The following is a 17245-nucleotide window of genomic DNA, read 5'->3' as shown; positions in this document are numbered from 1 at the left end:
CTCTGAAGCCTGGTATTTATGAAATTGACACCGACATGATGTTTTAAGGACCTGCAGAATTAGTCGATGTCTCCAATTGTACGAAACACAACATAAATCACATACATTTACATAAATCACACATATGGAAACCTTTTAAGTTTTGTATACGTGTGTTGGTTTATTTCTGGTTTGATACTGGTTTAGTTGATGAACTAGCATCACATGCTAATGGACCAGCATCATAGACTGGACTCAGTAATGATTCTGGTTGTTGTTTAGCTGAATTACCTGATTTTTCCGTTTATTTCAAATTATTGTGTAGTTTATCGCCATGACTATCATGAGCAGCGGTAATATGATTTAAAGTTTGAATATAATAACTATGCAATTATTATTTATGTAAAATATTATAATAATTAACACTTATTAAATATTTATGCAGCCATATTCACTTGTGGCTTTGGAGTACGGTCCGATTATATCTAATATCTGAGTAAATGTCAATGTGTAATGCAAATAATGGTCTTAAAGCTTCTCCTGGTATTAATTCACCAACATGCGATGTGTCATAACTAATATTCATTGTGCTGGTCAGGCTGTTTGACGTGAATGGAAAAAAAGTCTAGGGCAAATAAGACCTGAAAAATGAAAATGTAGGACTATTTAATGACCTCTGAAGCCTGTTATTTATGAAATTGACACCGACATGATGTTTTAAGGACCTGCAGGCACTGTGTTTAATTGACTAAAGGGGAAATAAATGTGGAGCTGCGTTCACCATCGCTGACGCAGGTTAGTCAACTGCGCACTTCCCATGTCTACCGCCTGCGTTTCCTCCGAGAGCAGTCGAGGGAGGCCATGAATATCTCTTAGCCGCACACTCGACATAGGCCAACGCATAAATCATGGATTCAAGCAAGCTTCATTGAAATTCATTACCCTTCATATCAGGGGAGCTAACTATTGTGCGAGTCTCTCCAGTTGGTGAGGACAGAGTAGCATGCAGGAGGCAGGTTTAATCAGCGCCTTGCCATGCTCTCAGAGGATCCTCAGCGTCTATGAATGATGGCTGCTTGTGTACAGACTCCTATAGAATGAGACGGGATATAGTGGAAGACATTGGGTGCTGGGTCTGTGCTCCACTCCCACTGTACAGAAAGCCTTGTCGGGGTTGAAGCATGTCTGGCACCAGGCATCAGGGACAAATGGCTTCATGCTCCAGAGGACTGTGATACAAAACATTCACTAGGACACATTTCACATCGCCATGGAGCTGCTGCCAAGTAATGAGGTTGGCCAGATTAAAGGCAGGGATGCTCCGTCCCCTCAGATATGTTATGGCAGGGGTATCAAACATGCGGCCCGGGGGCCAAATGCAGCCCGCCAAAGGTTCCAATCCGGCCAGTGGGGTGAATTTGCAATGTGCAAAAATGGAACTCATTTTAGTTCAGGTTCCACATACAGACCAATATGATCTCAAGTCAAATAACAGCATAATAACCTCCAAAAAAATAATGACTCCATATTTTCTTCTCGGTTTGATGTGAAAAAAATAATATTACATTGTGTCACACACAAAATACAAGTCAGAGCATCAGGGTGAGAAAAGAGGTGGATGAAGTGATTACCCATCATGCCTAGTGCCTACAGTTTAAGCCTGTGGGGGCAGGGTTATGATTTGGGGTTGATTCATTTGGTCAGGTCTACAGTCGCGTAAAAAATTATTAGACCACCCCTTGTTTTCCTCAATTTCTTGTTCATTTTAATGCCTGGTACAACTAAAGGTACATTTGTTTGGACAAATATAATGATAACAACAAAAAATGCTCATAATAGTTTAATCCTTTCATGCACGAATTATGAGAACCTTAATCAAAAATTTTTTCCTGAGTGTTTTTCTTCCTCTTTAGGCATGAAAAAAACAATGCAATTGAAAATTTTCTTCTGAAAAATAAATAAAAATAAATAAATAAAAATAATTGAAAAAATGTAACAAAAAAAAAAAATAATAATAATAATAATGAAACCAAAAAAAATCTTATTAACCTATTTTTCATGAAGTTGCAAAAATGTCCACTCAGCTGGACACCATATGTTTAATTTTTGACACACAGAAACATGTATTTACTGATAAATTGTGTGAAAACTATGGAGAGGGCTTGTGATTCTGGGGGTTTATGATCAGGAGAGATCTACATAATGTTACCAATTCATGTCAGAAAAGATATGTAGTGTCTTAAAACTTTAATAAAGATATGTGTAAAAAAAAAAAAAAAAAAAAAAAAACAACGAAAAGAACAACAAAATCCATGAATATACAAGAGAACAGCTGTAGAATAGCTGTCCACTATAGTGTCCACTATGCATGAAAGGGTTAATTTCAGAGCTGATATCTATCCATTTTCCATGTTTTCTTGATAATAACCAAAATCACTTCAGTTCTTCCGTCAATATCTATGGCATTGTGCAAAAACAGTGCTTTTAGATATTCCATGTTTTCTTTTCTGTCTGTTTTAGTCACATGATACACACAGGAGTTAGTACTTAATTGCATAACCATTGTTTTTGATGACTTTTGATGGTCTAATAATTTTTTCCATGACTGTATTTGTCCTTTAATTATGAGGATATGCTGTATTTGTCTTTTCCATTGTAGTGTTTTAGATGTTTTTGTATTCACACTGTGTCCAGACGGTGCTTTCATGTGGACGCCCTCACTCGTTGGCTTTTATGTTTTTAGATTTTGCTAATATACTTGGAATGGTTCACAATATTATGTGTCCAAAAAAATGACAAAAATAAATGTGGTGACACTGCATACGTTTATCAACATGGTGCCATAATGAAACCTAAAGACAAAATATTACAGCGTGGGACCTTTTTTTGGGGGGGGGGGGTTTGTAAGATGACCCTTGCATCACACATCTGTGATTCCTCTATATTTTTGTCCTTGTTTACCATAATTAACCTTCTTTCTTTTACTTCCTTTACAAAAAAATAATGACTCCATATTTTCTTCTCAGTTTGATATGAAAAAAATATTACACTATGCCTATAAATAATACAAACTTCACATTTTTGTCTTTGTTTTAGTGCAAAAAATAACATTAAATAATGAAAATATTTACATTCACAAACTATCCTGTTACAATAAAATGTGAATAACCTGAACAAATATGAACAACCTGAAATGTCTAAAGAAAATTAAGCACAATTTTAACAATTTTCTGCCTTGTAGAAGCCAATAATGTAATAACAACCGATAATGAAATAACGGCTGATAACTTAATAAATTTGCCATTTTTAAAATGTAATTGGCCAATAACGTAATAAAAGTCCTGAACCAATAACGTAATAGCTTTTGGCCAATAACGTGATAACTTATTACATTATTGGCTCAGTTATTACATTTGCAAAGAGTTCTGTTTTACCAGGAAAGTATCGAACTAGCCAGCCAATAAGTTATAACGTTATTGGCCAAAAGTTATTATGTTATCGGTTCAGGATTTTTATTATGTTGTTGGCCAGATATTACGTTTTTGGCTTACCACATTTTAAAAATGGCAAATTTATTACATTATCGGTCATTATTATGTTATTGGCTGTTATTACATTATTGGCTTCTACATGCCTGTTACTAAGTGTTCAGTGTCTTTGTAGATCCGATCCATGGTGCTCATGTAAAAATGATAAGTTAAGGCATAATACTGTTAAAATTGCACTTGTTTTTCTTACGAAATGTCAGTTTTTTCAGGTTATTCACATTTTTTGGATAGCTTCCAAAAGTAAGTATTTTCATAAATTAATTGGGTTTTTTTTTTTGCACTAAAAATAAAGACAAAAATTTGGAGTTGTCATTATTTATAGGTTATTATGCTATTATTTTACTGGTCCGGCCCACTTGAGATCAAATCGGGCTGAATGTGGCCCCTGAAAGAAAATGAGTTTGAGACCCCTGCGTTATGGTATGGTTATGTGCAACGAGCAAATCTTACATTTAATGCATGTGAGGGGCAGCGCATACCTCTGTGACAGTAAAATAACAATCACACAACACTGTCGCTGGTTATTTTTACCTCTAGCAAGTCATGAAAAATGTAGCTACAGGGCTTAACATGGGGACGGTTGTTATAAAAACGCATGTTATAATGTAATTTATAATATATTCCTATGGGTATTTTAATAAAGTTTTTAAATAGGATTATGTCGACTGCTGTAACAGTGGGAATGAACAAGGGATCCACACGACGCTGTGACCTAAAATAGAATGAACTCAAGGAGTCATTTTCCACAGCATCAAGATGAGGGTGAAAACCAGTAAACAAGGACAAAAATAAAACTATGTGAATTGGCGAAGAGCATTTTGTTTTCACTGGGTTTCTTAAGAGCATTTTGTTGTCTTGCAACTGATCCTCTTCAAACATAAATAGAAACTGAAAAGGCAGTTTTACCTTCTCTGTTTTCAAAGAAGTGAAATAACGCGCGTCTAAAATAACCATAATGTAAATTTACTGTTTAATCGAATGCACATCTTGGGCTGTATTAACTACATCCTGTGTTTTATGCGTCGACAAGTCCTGGTTTGTTTTAAATCAAAGGCTTAAGAATAAAAATCACTTTAAATATTTTCTCAGTTTTACTTAATTCTACTGGGAAAGACTAGCTACATTTTGCCTAATTTTGTTACTTTTCCTTGTTTTTTTTGTGCTTCTACCATTGTGTTATTGGACAAATGCTCCATCTGATTGGTCAAATAGTTGCATGTAAATCCATGTTGTATGCAAATAAAATATTATCTTTATTTGCGGTGATTCAGGAAGTTAAACAGCACATATTGCGACGATCTGGTTATGTCTACTGAGCACTTTATGACGTTCCTGTATCTGATTTTCTGTCATTTTAGATTAGATTAGATTAGATTAGACTTTATTGATCCCACAACAGGGAAATTTAACCGTCAAGGCAGCAACAGAATTAAGTATAAGAAAAAAGTGTACATGCATAAGGATAGTGCAAAAGCAAACAATATAATATAATAGTAAAAAACAATAGTAATAAAACAGACTCTATATATCATCTAGATGTAGCTTCCTTAAAAAACAGGCACATACTATTAGTAAACAGTAATGAGACTGGTAGACTCTACAGTCATGGAAAAAATTATTAGACCATCAAAAGTCATCAAAAACAATGGTTATGCAATCAAGTACTAACTCCTGTGTGTATGATGTGATTAATACAGACAGAAAAGAAAACATAAAATGCCTAAAAGCACTATTTTTGTCAGTACAATGCCATAGATATTGACGGAAGAACTGAAGTGATTTTGGTTATTATCAAGAAAACCATGGAAAATGGATAGATATCAGCTGTTTTTGTTGTTATCATTATATTTGTCCAAATAAATGTACCTTTAGTTGTACCAGGCATTAAAATGAACAAGAAATTGAAGAAAACAAGGGATGGTCCAATAATTTTTTCCGTGACTGTATGTGTGTAATTTAGTTGTGTTTTATTTTAACAAATTTGTACGTGAACTTGAGTGTCCTGAAAGGCACCTACAAATAAAATGTATTATTATTATTAATAATAATAATAAGAAGAAGAAGAAGAAGAAGAAGAAGAAGAAGAAGAGGAAGAAGAAGAAAAAAAGATAAGAGAGCCTTAGGATGCATAAATTTGCACCCTGAAGTACATATGAATGGATAATTCAGTAAATAATGCTACAGTCTACGATGTTCGAATCCCAGCAGGAATGCTTGTATTTTTTTCAACATTTTACATCACCGAGGACGCTGGTTGATAAATCTGCAATGGATAGATATCAGCTCTTAAATTAAACTGTTATGAGCTATTTTTGTTGTTATCATTATATTTGTCCAAACAAAAGTACCTTTAGTTGTACCAGGCATTAACATGAGCAAGAAACTGAAGAAAACAAGGGTGGTCTAATAATTTTTTCCTCAACTCTAGTGTAGAGTGACTGTGATCAGCTCATGACGCAGTATAAATAAACACATTCCAACTAACACTGTAAATCAACACAGCTATCAAATATTCCGTGCTCTATGACACATGCATTCATCTACTCCTCGACGCCGCAAACCTAATGTAAATACAACATAGCCGGTGTCTCTTTTGGATATTGTTCACATATATTTCTATACCTGGACTGCTCTATTTGAAGGTCAACTCCATCCCTCCACGGCTCAATACAATTCAGGCAGTTGGCGAGATTCAATTTCTGCTGAAGGGCACTTAACCGGTGACCCATTTTAGAAAGGGCCCCTCTGCCTCCCTCTGAGCTCCTGTGGGCAGATCAGCTCCGATACAAATGAACACAGGCAGAATTCTCTGACTAACTCTGTCCAGCCTTATCCCATCCCCATCCTCATCCCCATCGCTGCACATGCACTTTATCTGTTTTCTGTGATTCAAACCACATGAGGCCTTCACGCAGTCGAGAAGAAATGAGCAAAAGTAAACACGCCGCCCCTCCTCCCTCCCTCCCTCCCTCCCTCCCTCCTCCTCCTCCTCGTGTCATATCATATATTAAGTATTGAATTACAGCTGTTGTTGGCACGGCGGGGGGGCATAGTGCATCTCTTGCCTGTCTCCACTCGGTGTTACATTGGTGTTGAGGACAGCTTCTCATCGATCTGCTGCCTGGCACAGCCCCTGTCACAGATGGACTCTGGCCCAGGAGCTTTAATTAAAGAGCATGTGAGAACAGCTCCCAGCTGCCATCCCTGTGAAAGTCGACACCTCGGGCCCTCTCACACCTTGCTTGATACAGCAGCGCTAATCAAAGACACTTAAGGGAGAACAAAGAGGAGCATACAAAACGAAATCACCTCCACCGAGAAGGACGCGCGTCGGAAACAGAGGCGCGCGTTGCACGGGATTTGTCGGAGTCAGAGAAATAGCTCCCCGACTTTGATATATGGAAAATAGATGGAAATTGGAGCAAATCATGATCAAAAATGGCACTGGCAGGAGGGTACAATCATCCTTTGAATTGTATGCAAATGGTTCCCAGAAGCCGGACCCCTGATTCGCTCAGAAGACACTCAGGCTAATGAGGATATTATGATCTCTCAATGCCCTACTCAGGGGCATGGCAGGATAGCACTGATGTCCTGATTTTTGTAATATTCAACTTCACCTTGATTAACCTGCACTTTCCTTAGCTATTGAAATCTGCCAAAAAACGGTCTGTGACTCATGCCCCAAGTCTGGGCTGTTTGCTGCAGAGTGCTGCTGGTTGGTATTATAGGGATTATGTGGATTGCTATTACAGGTTTCAGCAGCGGGTCGTGCCCAGGGCGCTCACCTATGGCGGTGGTGAGGAAGGAGACGGTTTCGGTTTCTTTTCCGTCGTTGTAGATGGCCAGGTGCCAGATGCCCGAGTCCATGTACTGGATAAAGCCCGTGTCATGTGTGGTAATGGGTACCAGGCTCCTCTGCATGGCCGCGGGGCCTTCTAGACCGTGGATATCCTGGGCAAGGAGGCGCCGCCCATCCAGAAGCTCCACAAAGTCAAACTGCAGACAGACAGACAGACAGAAAGTGAGAAAGACCAGAGGACGGACCGCAGACACGCCATTAGAGTGACACATGAGACTTGAGTGCTTTCAGCTTCTCTTTAAAGCAGAGCATCATTTGGTCTGCATGAATAACTCATCATTCCAGAGGAGCTTGAGTAAGCCTTGGCAAACCGTGGTTGGATAGGCAGAGATAATTTCATAGTTGCATATCTTACATGAAAAACCTTGTTTGAAATGTCTAACGTGAACAAGAAAAGCTGTGCGTGAGGAAAAAAGAAATAAATACAAGTTAATGTTCGTCAAATAACATCTTGCAACTATTTGCCTCACATTAGTAAAGACTTAATGAATACCAATGAGGGTGCTTTTTATATTCATCTACATAAGTAAGAGAGTCTCGAATCATCTGTCACTCCATGTGCAATCAGTCACAACACTGAAGCTTCACTCTATGGGGTAAAAAAATAAATAAAAAAATAAAAAAACAGGACAGGACAGGGAGGCTAATGTTTTTTGACTGAAAGCACACTGGACAAAAATCACGCTACGAACAATTTATTGAACTGCAGAAACCTACGAACCACCATGCAGTTCGATATGATTAATAACATCATATATCTGATTCGGTGCTGCACATAGATGGGAAATTAGTGTAAAGAAAAATCTCCCTCCAGTGGCCCCGCAGCCCAGTATCTTTGTGTGATTCATTGACGATATTGAACCTCAAAGAAATTTACCATAAATCCGTTGTGCAGCAAAAGAAAGTGATTCATAATACAATAGAGAGATTTATGAATTGGTTTGCATTCGCCACACGATCCTACATGGTTACAAAGATATTCTTAAACAATATCCCAATTTATATTCTGTGGAAAAAGAAGAGGTGGAAACCGAAGCGGAATCCTAACACAATGCAGACATGATTATAAATGGTTCCACACAACATTACATTCACAATTTCCTATTGTTTTAAGCAAAATGCAAAGCAGTGACAATGACATGTTACAGAAAACATCTTCATATGCCAGCTTAGTTTGGACTGGCCCACCTTCTTTAGGGTTCATATTACTTATAACTTTGTAAATTTATATCTTGTGGATGTCGCTGTACTAGAACGGAGGGAGGATACAAAAATATTACAGGCACTTTTAGCAGAAAACAAGAAGGTGGTTAAACTCAGCTCCACCAACAATAGATTAGTATGAGATCATCTTGCAAATATTCAAAATGGAAAAATGTACTTTATCAGAATCCAGAGGGGTACATTTTATCATATTTGGGACAAATGGATCAAGTTTGTATCCTCCAGCCGCCTCTAAAAATGTCCTCTCCTTTTTTTATAATCTCCCTGTATTTATTCTTTGTTTCATGTTTTTCTGCATAAACATGTGTAATGTTTAAAGAACCCAGAGGTACTGTAATGCTATGATTGTTTTTAACCCATAAAGACCCAGTGCTACTTTTGTGACTATAGAGAAAATGCATTTTTCCTCTATATTTAACCTTTCTTAAATGATTTATCGCCATTTATTATAATATTATCCTCCTCATTTTACTTTTTTTTTCAGTGTAAATCAGGTATTTTCTTACATTTAATTCACTGATCATGTAGATGTTCATAAAAACTCAGGTTAAAGTTGAGGGTTATTCTATCAGAAACAGAGAAAACTGAAGAAAAAATGACTTTTTCAGCAAAGATATCAATAACTGAAAACTGATCATGTAGATGTTCAAAAAGATCAGATTAAAGTTGAGGGTTCTTAGGTCAGAAAGAGAGAAAACTGAAGAAAAAGTGACTTTTTCAACAAAATCTATCATTAACTGAACGCAAACCCAGTGTCTCCATCCACTGTCACTGATCCAACTCCATGGGTTTTACTGGTGAATCAATGTTGTAGAAGATGACTGTGTTTCCACGGTAACTATGGAGTTTCTCAACGTCCAAATGGGTCACATCTGACGACCATGAAAAGATGAAAAACTGTAATTTACACCAATTATTTGTGTCACCGGTGGTTGTTTGGGTCTTTTGGGTTAACTGAGAAATACCGAAACTGTAAGCACCCAGGTCATATGTTTGTTTCTTTTTTTTTGGGCACTTTTTTATGTATAAAATAAAAAATATGAAAAGGGCTCTAATAGATAACATCTGTATGAATGGTAATGTTGGAGATATTTTGTCACCTTTTTCAATAAAAACAAAATGAAAAAAAAAAAGAAAGAAAAAAAAAAAGGATTTGCCCACCTGTGTGTGTGATGGAGGTAGACCTCTTCTTCCATAGATTCCTACTAAGGCATCTTTGCTCAGGGACACGTTAAACTTCAGGTACATGGGATGATCAATGAAGACCTGGGACCTCCAGAAGATACCAGGAGGAATCTGCTGCGCGACCTTGCGCCCCACGTCAATCTCGCCCATATCTATATAGCTGTCATCTGGGAACAAGCTGTCCAATTTGCCTGCATTGCACACAAAGTAAATCGGTCAAAGAGATCACGCCATTAATCCAGTGTGCAGAGGGCAGAGGGAGTCAGTCTGCTGAAGCATGATAGTCTGACCATATCAGAGATATTCAATCACATAGCTGACAGCTGGAGGAAAAAAAATATAATGAATGATCCCTCTGCCCATTGCCAGCAGTTCTACTCCTGGTGGTAAAGACAGAGAAATAAAAAAAAAAAAAAAAACACAGAAAAATCACTAATTCACTCCTGTTAAAGTCTTAAATGGTCATGTTATTCATTCTTAACTGTCAGAAATCATGCTTAAAAAATGACCTGATGAAATGTTTCAGTACAAGAAAAAGTTGATTATTTCGAAGCGCTGACATCCTATAATTAAGCCGAACTCACACCACGCTCATTTTGTTACAATGTCTGACTAAAAGGTGGTAAGTCTTGTTTTAATGTTCATCAAATAGTAATGAAAGGTTGTTAAAACGGTGTTTAAAAGGGCTGGCACGTGGTGTGCAAAACACTTGAGAAAATGCAAGTGCTTCAAAAATACAGCGACGTGAAACCAGTAAAATGATTCTAATAGACAGGGACTCTTAATAAAATTACATGATCAGGTTCTGGCGCGTCCACTGGCCAAAACCTGGCATATGCTCTATTATATTGGACTCTGTGGAGATGGAACTTTTAGTGCTGACAGACTTTAAAGAATCACGGCACTATAAAGTAAACTCGCTATACTCGCAACATTAACAAAGATGCAACACTCACTGTAAAACACATCATTATGAAATAGGATTTTTAAAATATAAAACATAAGTAATATTAAAATGACACGATGAAATGTCTTAGTCCAGGGTAGCATTGATTATTCCAAAGCATCGTCGCCCTGAGATTAAGACGAAATGAAAACCTGCTCGTTTCGTTAAAGTGGCTGCAGAGACAGTGGTAAGGTAATGAAAGGTTGTTAAAAAGGAATTTACAAGCTTTGGCAGTTGTGCAAAAGCCTTGAGAAAAATGCCACAGTTTCAATATTGTGAGGAAAAGTGAAAGCAATAAAGGTATTTTTTGATTATAATAATGCGACGCTGGCCCATACGCTGTCAAAAACCTGCCGGATACTCAATAAAATATCGTACATTGGAAACTTCTAATATTCATTGGCTCATAAACACACAGTAAATAGCATTTCTGGATTAAAATCTCTCAAAAGGCCTGTGTTATATGTTTATAGACTTGTATATTTTAAGTAAATTAATAAATTCGCCCAGAAGTAGCTGGGATAGACTCCAACGACCCCTGTGACCCTAGTGAGGATAAAGTGGGCTCAGAAAATGAATGAATGAATGAATAATACATTTGTACAGAAATTCTGAGAAATCAATAACTTACTTAACTGTCTGTTGAACATGTTACTTCCTCTTTAACAGTAGTCGCTTTTCCATTGACCCTCAAACTGCACAAATATAACTTGCGCATAAAAATTTACCTAATGGAAAAACGTCAATTTCGGCAAAAGTCTCATTTTTCGATTAAAAGTTTTTCCGCTGCCAAGAGGTGGTTGTTCGGGCATAGCGCAAATGGTATATCACGCAAAACTGCAATGGAAAGACCTTTTTTCGCAACTAGAGTCAAGTGAATTAAAAAAACAGATGTTGACGTACGTTACAACAAGCGAAGAAGAAGAAGAAGAAGAAACATGTGGCGGTATGTGTGGACACACCAGGAAACCCAATCATTTTTTAATTTAGTACGAGATAGAGGGGTAATAAATAATAATAATGAATATATTTGTAAATCAACACCATATTTACATTCGTTGCCATGTTTATGGAATGACTTCTCGTGTCATGTCGTGATAATAAATAAACAAATCATCGCATTTGTGATTTAATGGAAAAACCAACACTACGCACTTCTGTTTTTTCGACATTTAGTAAATATCGGTAAAGTTTTGCACAGATGTCCAATGGAAAAGCGACTAGTGACTGAGATTTTACATTAATGTAATTTATTTGCTACTAGAAAATGCTTACAATTCTTCTTCACTGGTCTTTCAGAAACACATGAGAAAAAACTAAAGAAAAACTGAAGCAGCAGAGCTTTCAAAAACAACATCAGCATCACTGCTAAAGCTTTCGGCCATGATGGTGCAAACTGATATTTCACTAGAATAAAATTACACAACCTGTACATTACTATATATGACACACGAAATCCTCTGAATCACCAAGTTCAGCCAATATTTACAGTTTTATTTGTGCAAAGCAGTAACAGTGGTTAACTCTGCAATATGTAGTAGTTAATATTTTCTAGTATTTTTTTGATTGTGAGACACCAAGCAGCATAAAATGTACAATTTCAGTGTTGGGGAGACAAACTACATGTAGCTGAACGGCATAGTTAAACCATAGTTACCAAATTTTGTGACATCTCGTGTAAATGTGTGCTGGTATGACAATAAAAATCTTTGAATCCTTGAATCTTGAAACTACATTTTGCTGTAACTTATTGATAGCTAAACTACATTCATGTATTGTGCCGTGTCAAGTAGTTCAAGTACTTTTTGGGTAATTATTTGTAATTTAACTACTCAGTTTGCAAACAACAATTTTGGGCAACACTATAAAATTAAGTTTTTGGTTTTTTTTAAGATGTATGTATTTTTCTGTAATATAAATTGTATTTCACCACTGAATGCAAGACAGTCCCTGTTTCTTTTATCCTGAATTGCTTTGAAGGCATGATTATGTCATGACATAACAGCCAAAGCTGCCTCTGATTAGCGATAGCGACGTGACGCCCCAACCACGGCCATATTTGGTTTCATATACACCACATGTACATTCTCAATTTAACGCTCAAAATAAAAAAGTCGTTGCCAAAACTAGTTTTTCTAGCTGTAGTTTTACAAAATACATTTCTCCATGGATAGATTTATTTATTTATTTAATATTTATTTATTATTAGGATCCCGATTAGCTGATGCCGGACATCAGCTACTCTTTCTGGGGTCCTCCTGTAGTGTGTACTTGTAGTTTTAAAAAGCTACACTTGCAAAGTAGCTTCCCCAACACTGTACAGTTTCTAGTCTAGCAATATTAAAGCTATAAATGACCCATTACACAACAGTCTATAAAATATTGCACTTCCATTGATACTTGGCTCATTGAAAAGGAGCATTGGATCTTGTCTTCGTATATAATAGCAGTGTTATATCTGCTGAATATGGTATTCTGTCTAGAATATGGATGAAATCTCAGCTTAGTTTCTTATATTTTTCATCTTAGTCTCATTAAGGGAAAATACTTCATCTCTGTTTTGTGGCAACCATTTGAATATATAATTGTTTTTTTTTTTTTTTTGCTACTGTTATTTATTTTACAGATGATGCTGGAATGACATCATGCAGTTTTTCAGTACATTTTAGCGTTGATTATTTCACAGCACTGACATCCTGTAATTAAAACTGAATCTCACTGTGCTCATTTTGTTAAGATGGCTGAATGAAAGGTGGTACGACTTGTTTTTATGTTCATCAAATAGTAATGAAAGGTTGTTAAACAATTTAAAAGGTTTGGCACATGGCGTGCAAAAGACTTGAGAAAACCTAACTGCTTCAGTCGTCTAATAAAAACATACCTGAGCGAAAGTAATAAAGTGAAAATTGTGATTATAATAGAGAAGGATTGCTAATGTAAGTACTTGACTCACAGGCAAAAATCTTCCATATGGTCCATAATATATCTTATATTGGACTCTGTGGAAACGGCAACATCTGTTTGGCCATGTAGATGAGCTAATTTCGGCAGAGATGTCTGTTAAAGCAGGCGTCCATACAAACTACCCTCAGGACTCGGAGGCAGACATGGCGTTAGGTTGCACGTGGCACGGCAGATGGCGGTCTTCTCAAAAGTCCATCAGCGGCGGTGGGTTTTATCAGCGTAGACAGGACACACTCCCCGTCTCCCAAATCTGGGCTTTACATAATGCAACAGAGACTCGTTTTCCACATGTTGGGGTGTGTGTATACTTATGAAGCACATTAAGGCTGTACTTACACACCGTTTAAATAAATCATAAGCCGAAACCAGTGATAATGAGTCTCGTGGTTAAATAAATGGCTGTTGTTCTGGAGGCTAAATTAACGCTTTGATGGAAAGACGGAAAAATTTCAGCACTTTACATATTTGTATCACCTTGACAAAACATTAGATAGCTCATCATTGTTCCTGGTGACAGCGCAGCACAATGAGAGTTATTTAGAAAAGTATGGCTATTGATTTTCTATCAACGAAGGCTGCCATGCACAGTCTAAGCTCAGCTGTAGTCATGCTTGTTGTTAGCTAAACACACTTTCTGCTGTCTGGTAAATGAAAAAGACAACTCCTGGATTCATCTATATGGTAATGACCCCATCTTCCACCTATTATAGTCTGCCAGTGGCAAATCACATGGTTAAATCTGGGCCCGTTTGTTCGAGAATGGAGGAGAGCAAACTTTCCTGGAGTTGAGCAGTTGGTACCGTGGGGTGAGCACATGCTTTCTTTGGCTGCCAGGAAAGGCAGCCCAGGCTAGGAGATGAAAGGATCACATCCGTTCTGAAGGGGACAGAGTGGCTAATCCCCCTCCAGCCCCTGGATACTCAGTCCCTTAAGCTGTCCCATTTTCTTCCTCCAGGAACAAATAACACTTTCCCACTTACAACAACTTTTATAGGATTACAATGCAGATCTCTGTGCATACCGCGGAGACGAGATGGACAAACTGGAAGACCAATAATAACAAACTTGCTTGAGCCTCAAAATGTCATCTGTAAAACTTCAAGATTTGACAAACTTTCGTCCTAGTGTTTTCTGAGGTCAGTGCAACAGTGTTCTGGAATGACAACATTTATTACGTCAGTGTTTCATCTACCCCTGTGTCCTAGACGCGCACAATTAGAAAAAGACGCAAAAAAACTATGAACAAATGAACAAATGAAATCTCTTCTGTTTACGCCCCAGTGAATTCATGTTACAGACTTGACTTCTTCCCTGGAGTCTCTGTGCTTTATCACCTCACAGGTTTTCCCAGGATCATCACCGGTTTTTCCCTGGATCTTCACAGGTTTTCCTAAGATCATCTCTGGACCTGCTGCTGTGGTCCTGCCTCTCTCCACCTCTATCGTCATCACTCACTTATCCATATAATTACGATAGTGTTTATTATACTGTTCTATACATGTTCTAGTTCGGTTATCTGTGCATGTGTCTCCACCTACCTCCCCCCTCTCCACCCTCTCCCTCAGTCTCTGTCTATCGCTCTCTCTTTTCTCCTCCTTTACTTTCTCGCTCTAACCCCAACTGGCCAAGACAGACGGCCATCCTTCAGGAGTCTGGGTCAGCTCGAGGTTTCTGCGGTTAAAGGGAAGTTTTTCCTCGCCACTGTCACCAGTCATAAGTGTTTGCTCCTGGAGGATTCTGTGGGGTTTCTGTAAATTGGCTTAAAATTTGATTTGATTTGATCTATCTCCCCTTTATGTGAAGCACTTTGTAACATGTTGTTTTAAAAAGTGCTATATAAATAAAGCTTTACTTACTTACTTACTTACTTACAAATGAGGCCCAGTGGACGCAAAGAGAAGACTAAATTTACGATTGTTTTCTTCCCCTCAAGCTATCAATAAAAATATCCATTTGCATTTTCTTATGAGCTAGCTATTTAGTATGCGGTTAGTGCTACTCCGTCCCGTACATCTTTCTCTCTCTCAAATTTCACTCAGTACACACAGGCCATACAGCTGCATGTGCCATTAATAGCGCTAAGACTGTGCTGTGAATTTGTCGATCTGAGTGAACACCAGTAAAAATATGCCTCTGAAGAAGAAACTAAAATAACTAAAACTTTGGTTTGATAAGGATCTTCCCGGCTCAGGTTGTACAACTGCCAGTGAACTGGTCTGTTTTGACGGTCACAGACTTTGCGCTTGTGATAACTCTTCCCCGACGCCTGCTGCTTCATCAACAACATCGAACCTATTTTAAAATCGTCATTCTTTCTGAATATTTACATTTGTTCATTAAACAGTTCAGGAAAATATAACTGTGTTTCACTTTCTGTTTATCTGTGTACAATGGTGTGTATGTGTGACATTGTGAATGATGTGATATTGAAAAGGAAGATCATGAAACAAACAATGTACTTTTTAAAATTAAAGTTTTATGTCGGGATTCAATAGTATAGCAGTGTGACTCAACAAAAAATCAGAAGGACTCAGTCTTTTTTGGTGGTCATATCAATTTGTAGATGAAACACTGTACGTAAATGTGTTTATCTGACCTGGTGTTGTGACTGAGGTTACAGATGTCCACATTCGGTCATTTTCAGGGTTTCTACAGGTTTCTACATGTTAAATTTAAGACTTTTTAAAGACTTTTTTAAGACTACTTAGAGCATAATTTAATGCCCATTTCACAGCCTATTTCATGGCAATAGTGGCAAAAGTTTGTGACTCCTAAAACATAGGAAAATGTATTTATTTACATCAGCAGAGATTGAATATTACATACATACTGTACACAAAATGGAATCTTGCGAGATAATTTCTCACCAGGGGTTGCAAAGTTAGCAATAATTTGTTGCTAATTTCAATATAAATTGTTGGGTTGGAACAAGTGGAACTGAGCAGATTAATGTTACTTTCTAGTTTGGACATTTAACAGACACATTTAAACACAATACAAGTTTATGGCAACATAATTTAAGACCTACCATATCTAAAGTAATACATTTTAAAGACTTTTTTAAGGTATTAAGTGCAGATTTGTAAATTAAAGACTTTCTAAGACCCCACGGGAAAACTGATTTTGTTGAACTGTCATTGTCTTTTTGTTGTTTCCAAGCTTCACATAATAAATTCAAGGAGCGATTAATATCACAGATCGGCATTAATCTAGAATCCAACTGAGCTGACTGGACAAATGACTTCATGTGTCTCTTTAAATCCCTACTGCAACATATATACAGCAGAAGTCTGGTGGATGAAGAGGGGTTTATGAAGCCAAAACAGTTGTGGTTGAGTGACGCATTTGAGAAGTCAAACAAATAGATGAGAAATGCTAACACAGAATGTAGATCTGCAATGTGACACGCCAAGCTGTAAATATTTCCTCAATCATGTCGTTCTCTGCCTTAATGCCAAGTGTCTACAGATGACTGCTGTCCACATTTGGAAAGTGGGATATTAATTTCAACTCTAAAAGAAGAATAAATGACTGAAC

At 37.3% G+C, this 17245-nt stretch overlaps 1 protein-coding gene across 1 annotated transcript in view; it reads right to left on the bottom strand.

The window, feature by feature from the left end:
- Positions 1 to 17245, bottom strand: part of tenm4 (teneurin transmembrane protein 4) — a 580630-nt gene that overhangs the window by 342586 nt on the left and 220799 nt on the right. Inside the window, exons 8-9 of the mRNA XM_030151937.1 lie at positions 9775 to 9989; positions 7316 to 7526 (exon numbers count right to left, since the gene is read on the bottom strand). Coding sequence (XP_030007797.1) covers positions 7316 to 7526; positions 9775 to 9989 — 426 coding nt within the window. The remainder of the gene's footprint in view (positions 1 to 7315; positions 7527 to 9774; positions 9990 to 17245) is intronic.

The sequence above is a fragment of the Sphaeramia orbicularis genome, chromosome 13 (genome assembly GCF_902148855.1).
Source record: "Sphaeramia orbicularis chromosome 13, fSphaOr1.1, whole genome shotgun sequence".
NCBI classification, from domain to species: Eukaryota; Metazoa; Chordata; class Actinopteri; order Kurtiformes; family Apogonidae; genus Sphaeramia; species Sphaeramia orbicularis.
This window is presented reverse-complemented; position numbering and strand designations above follow the sequence as displayed.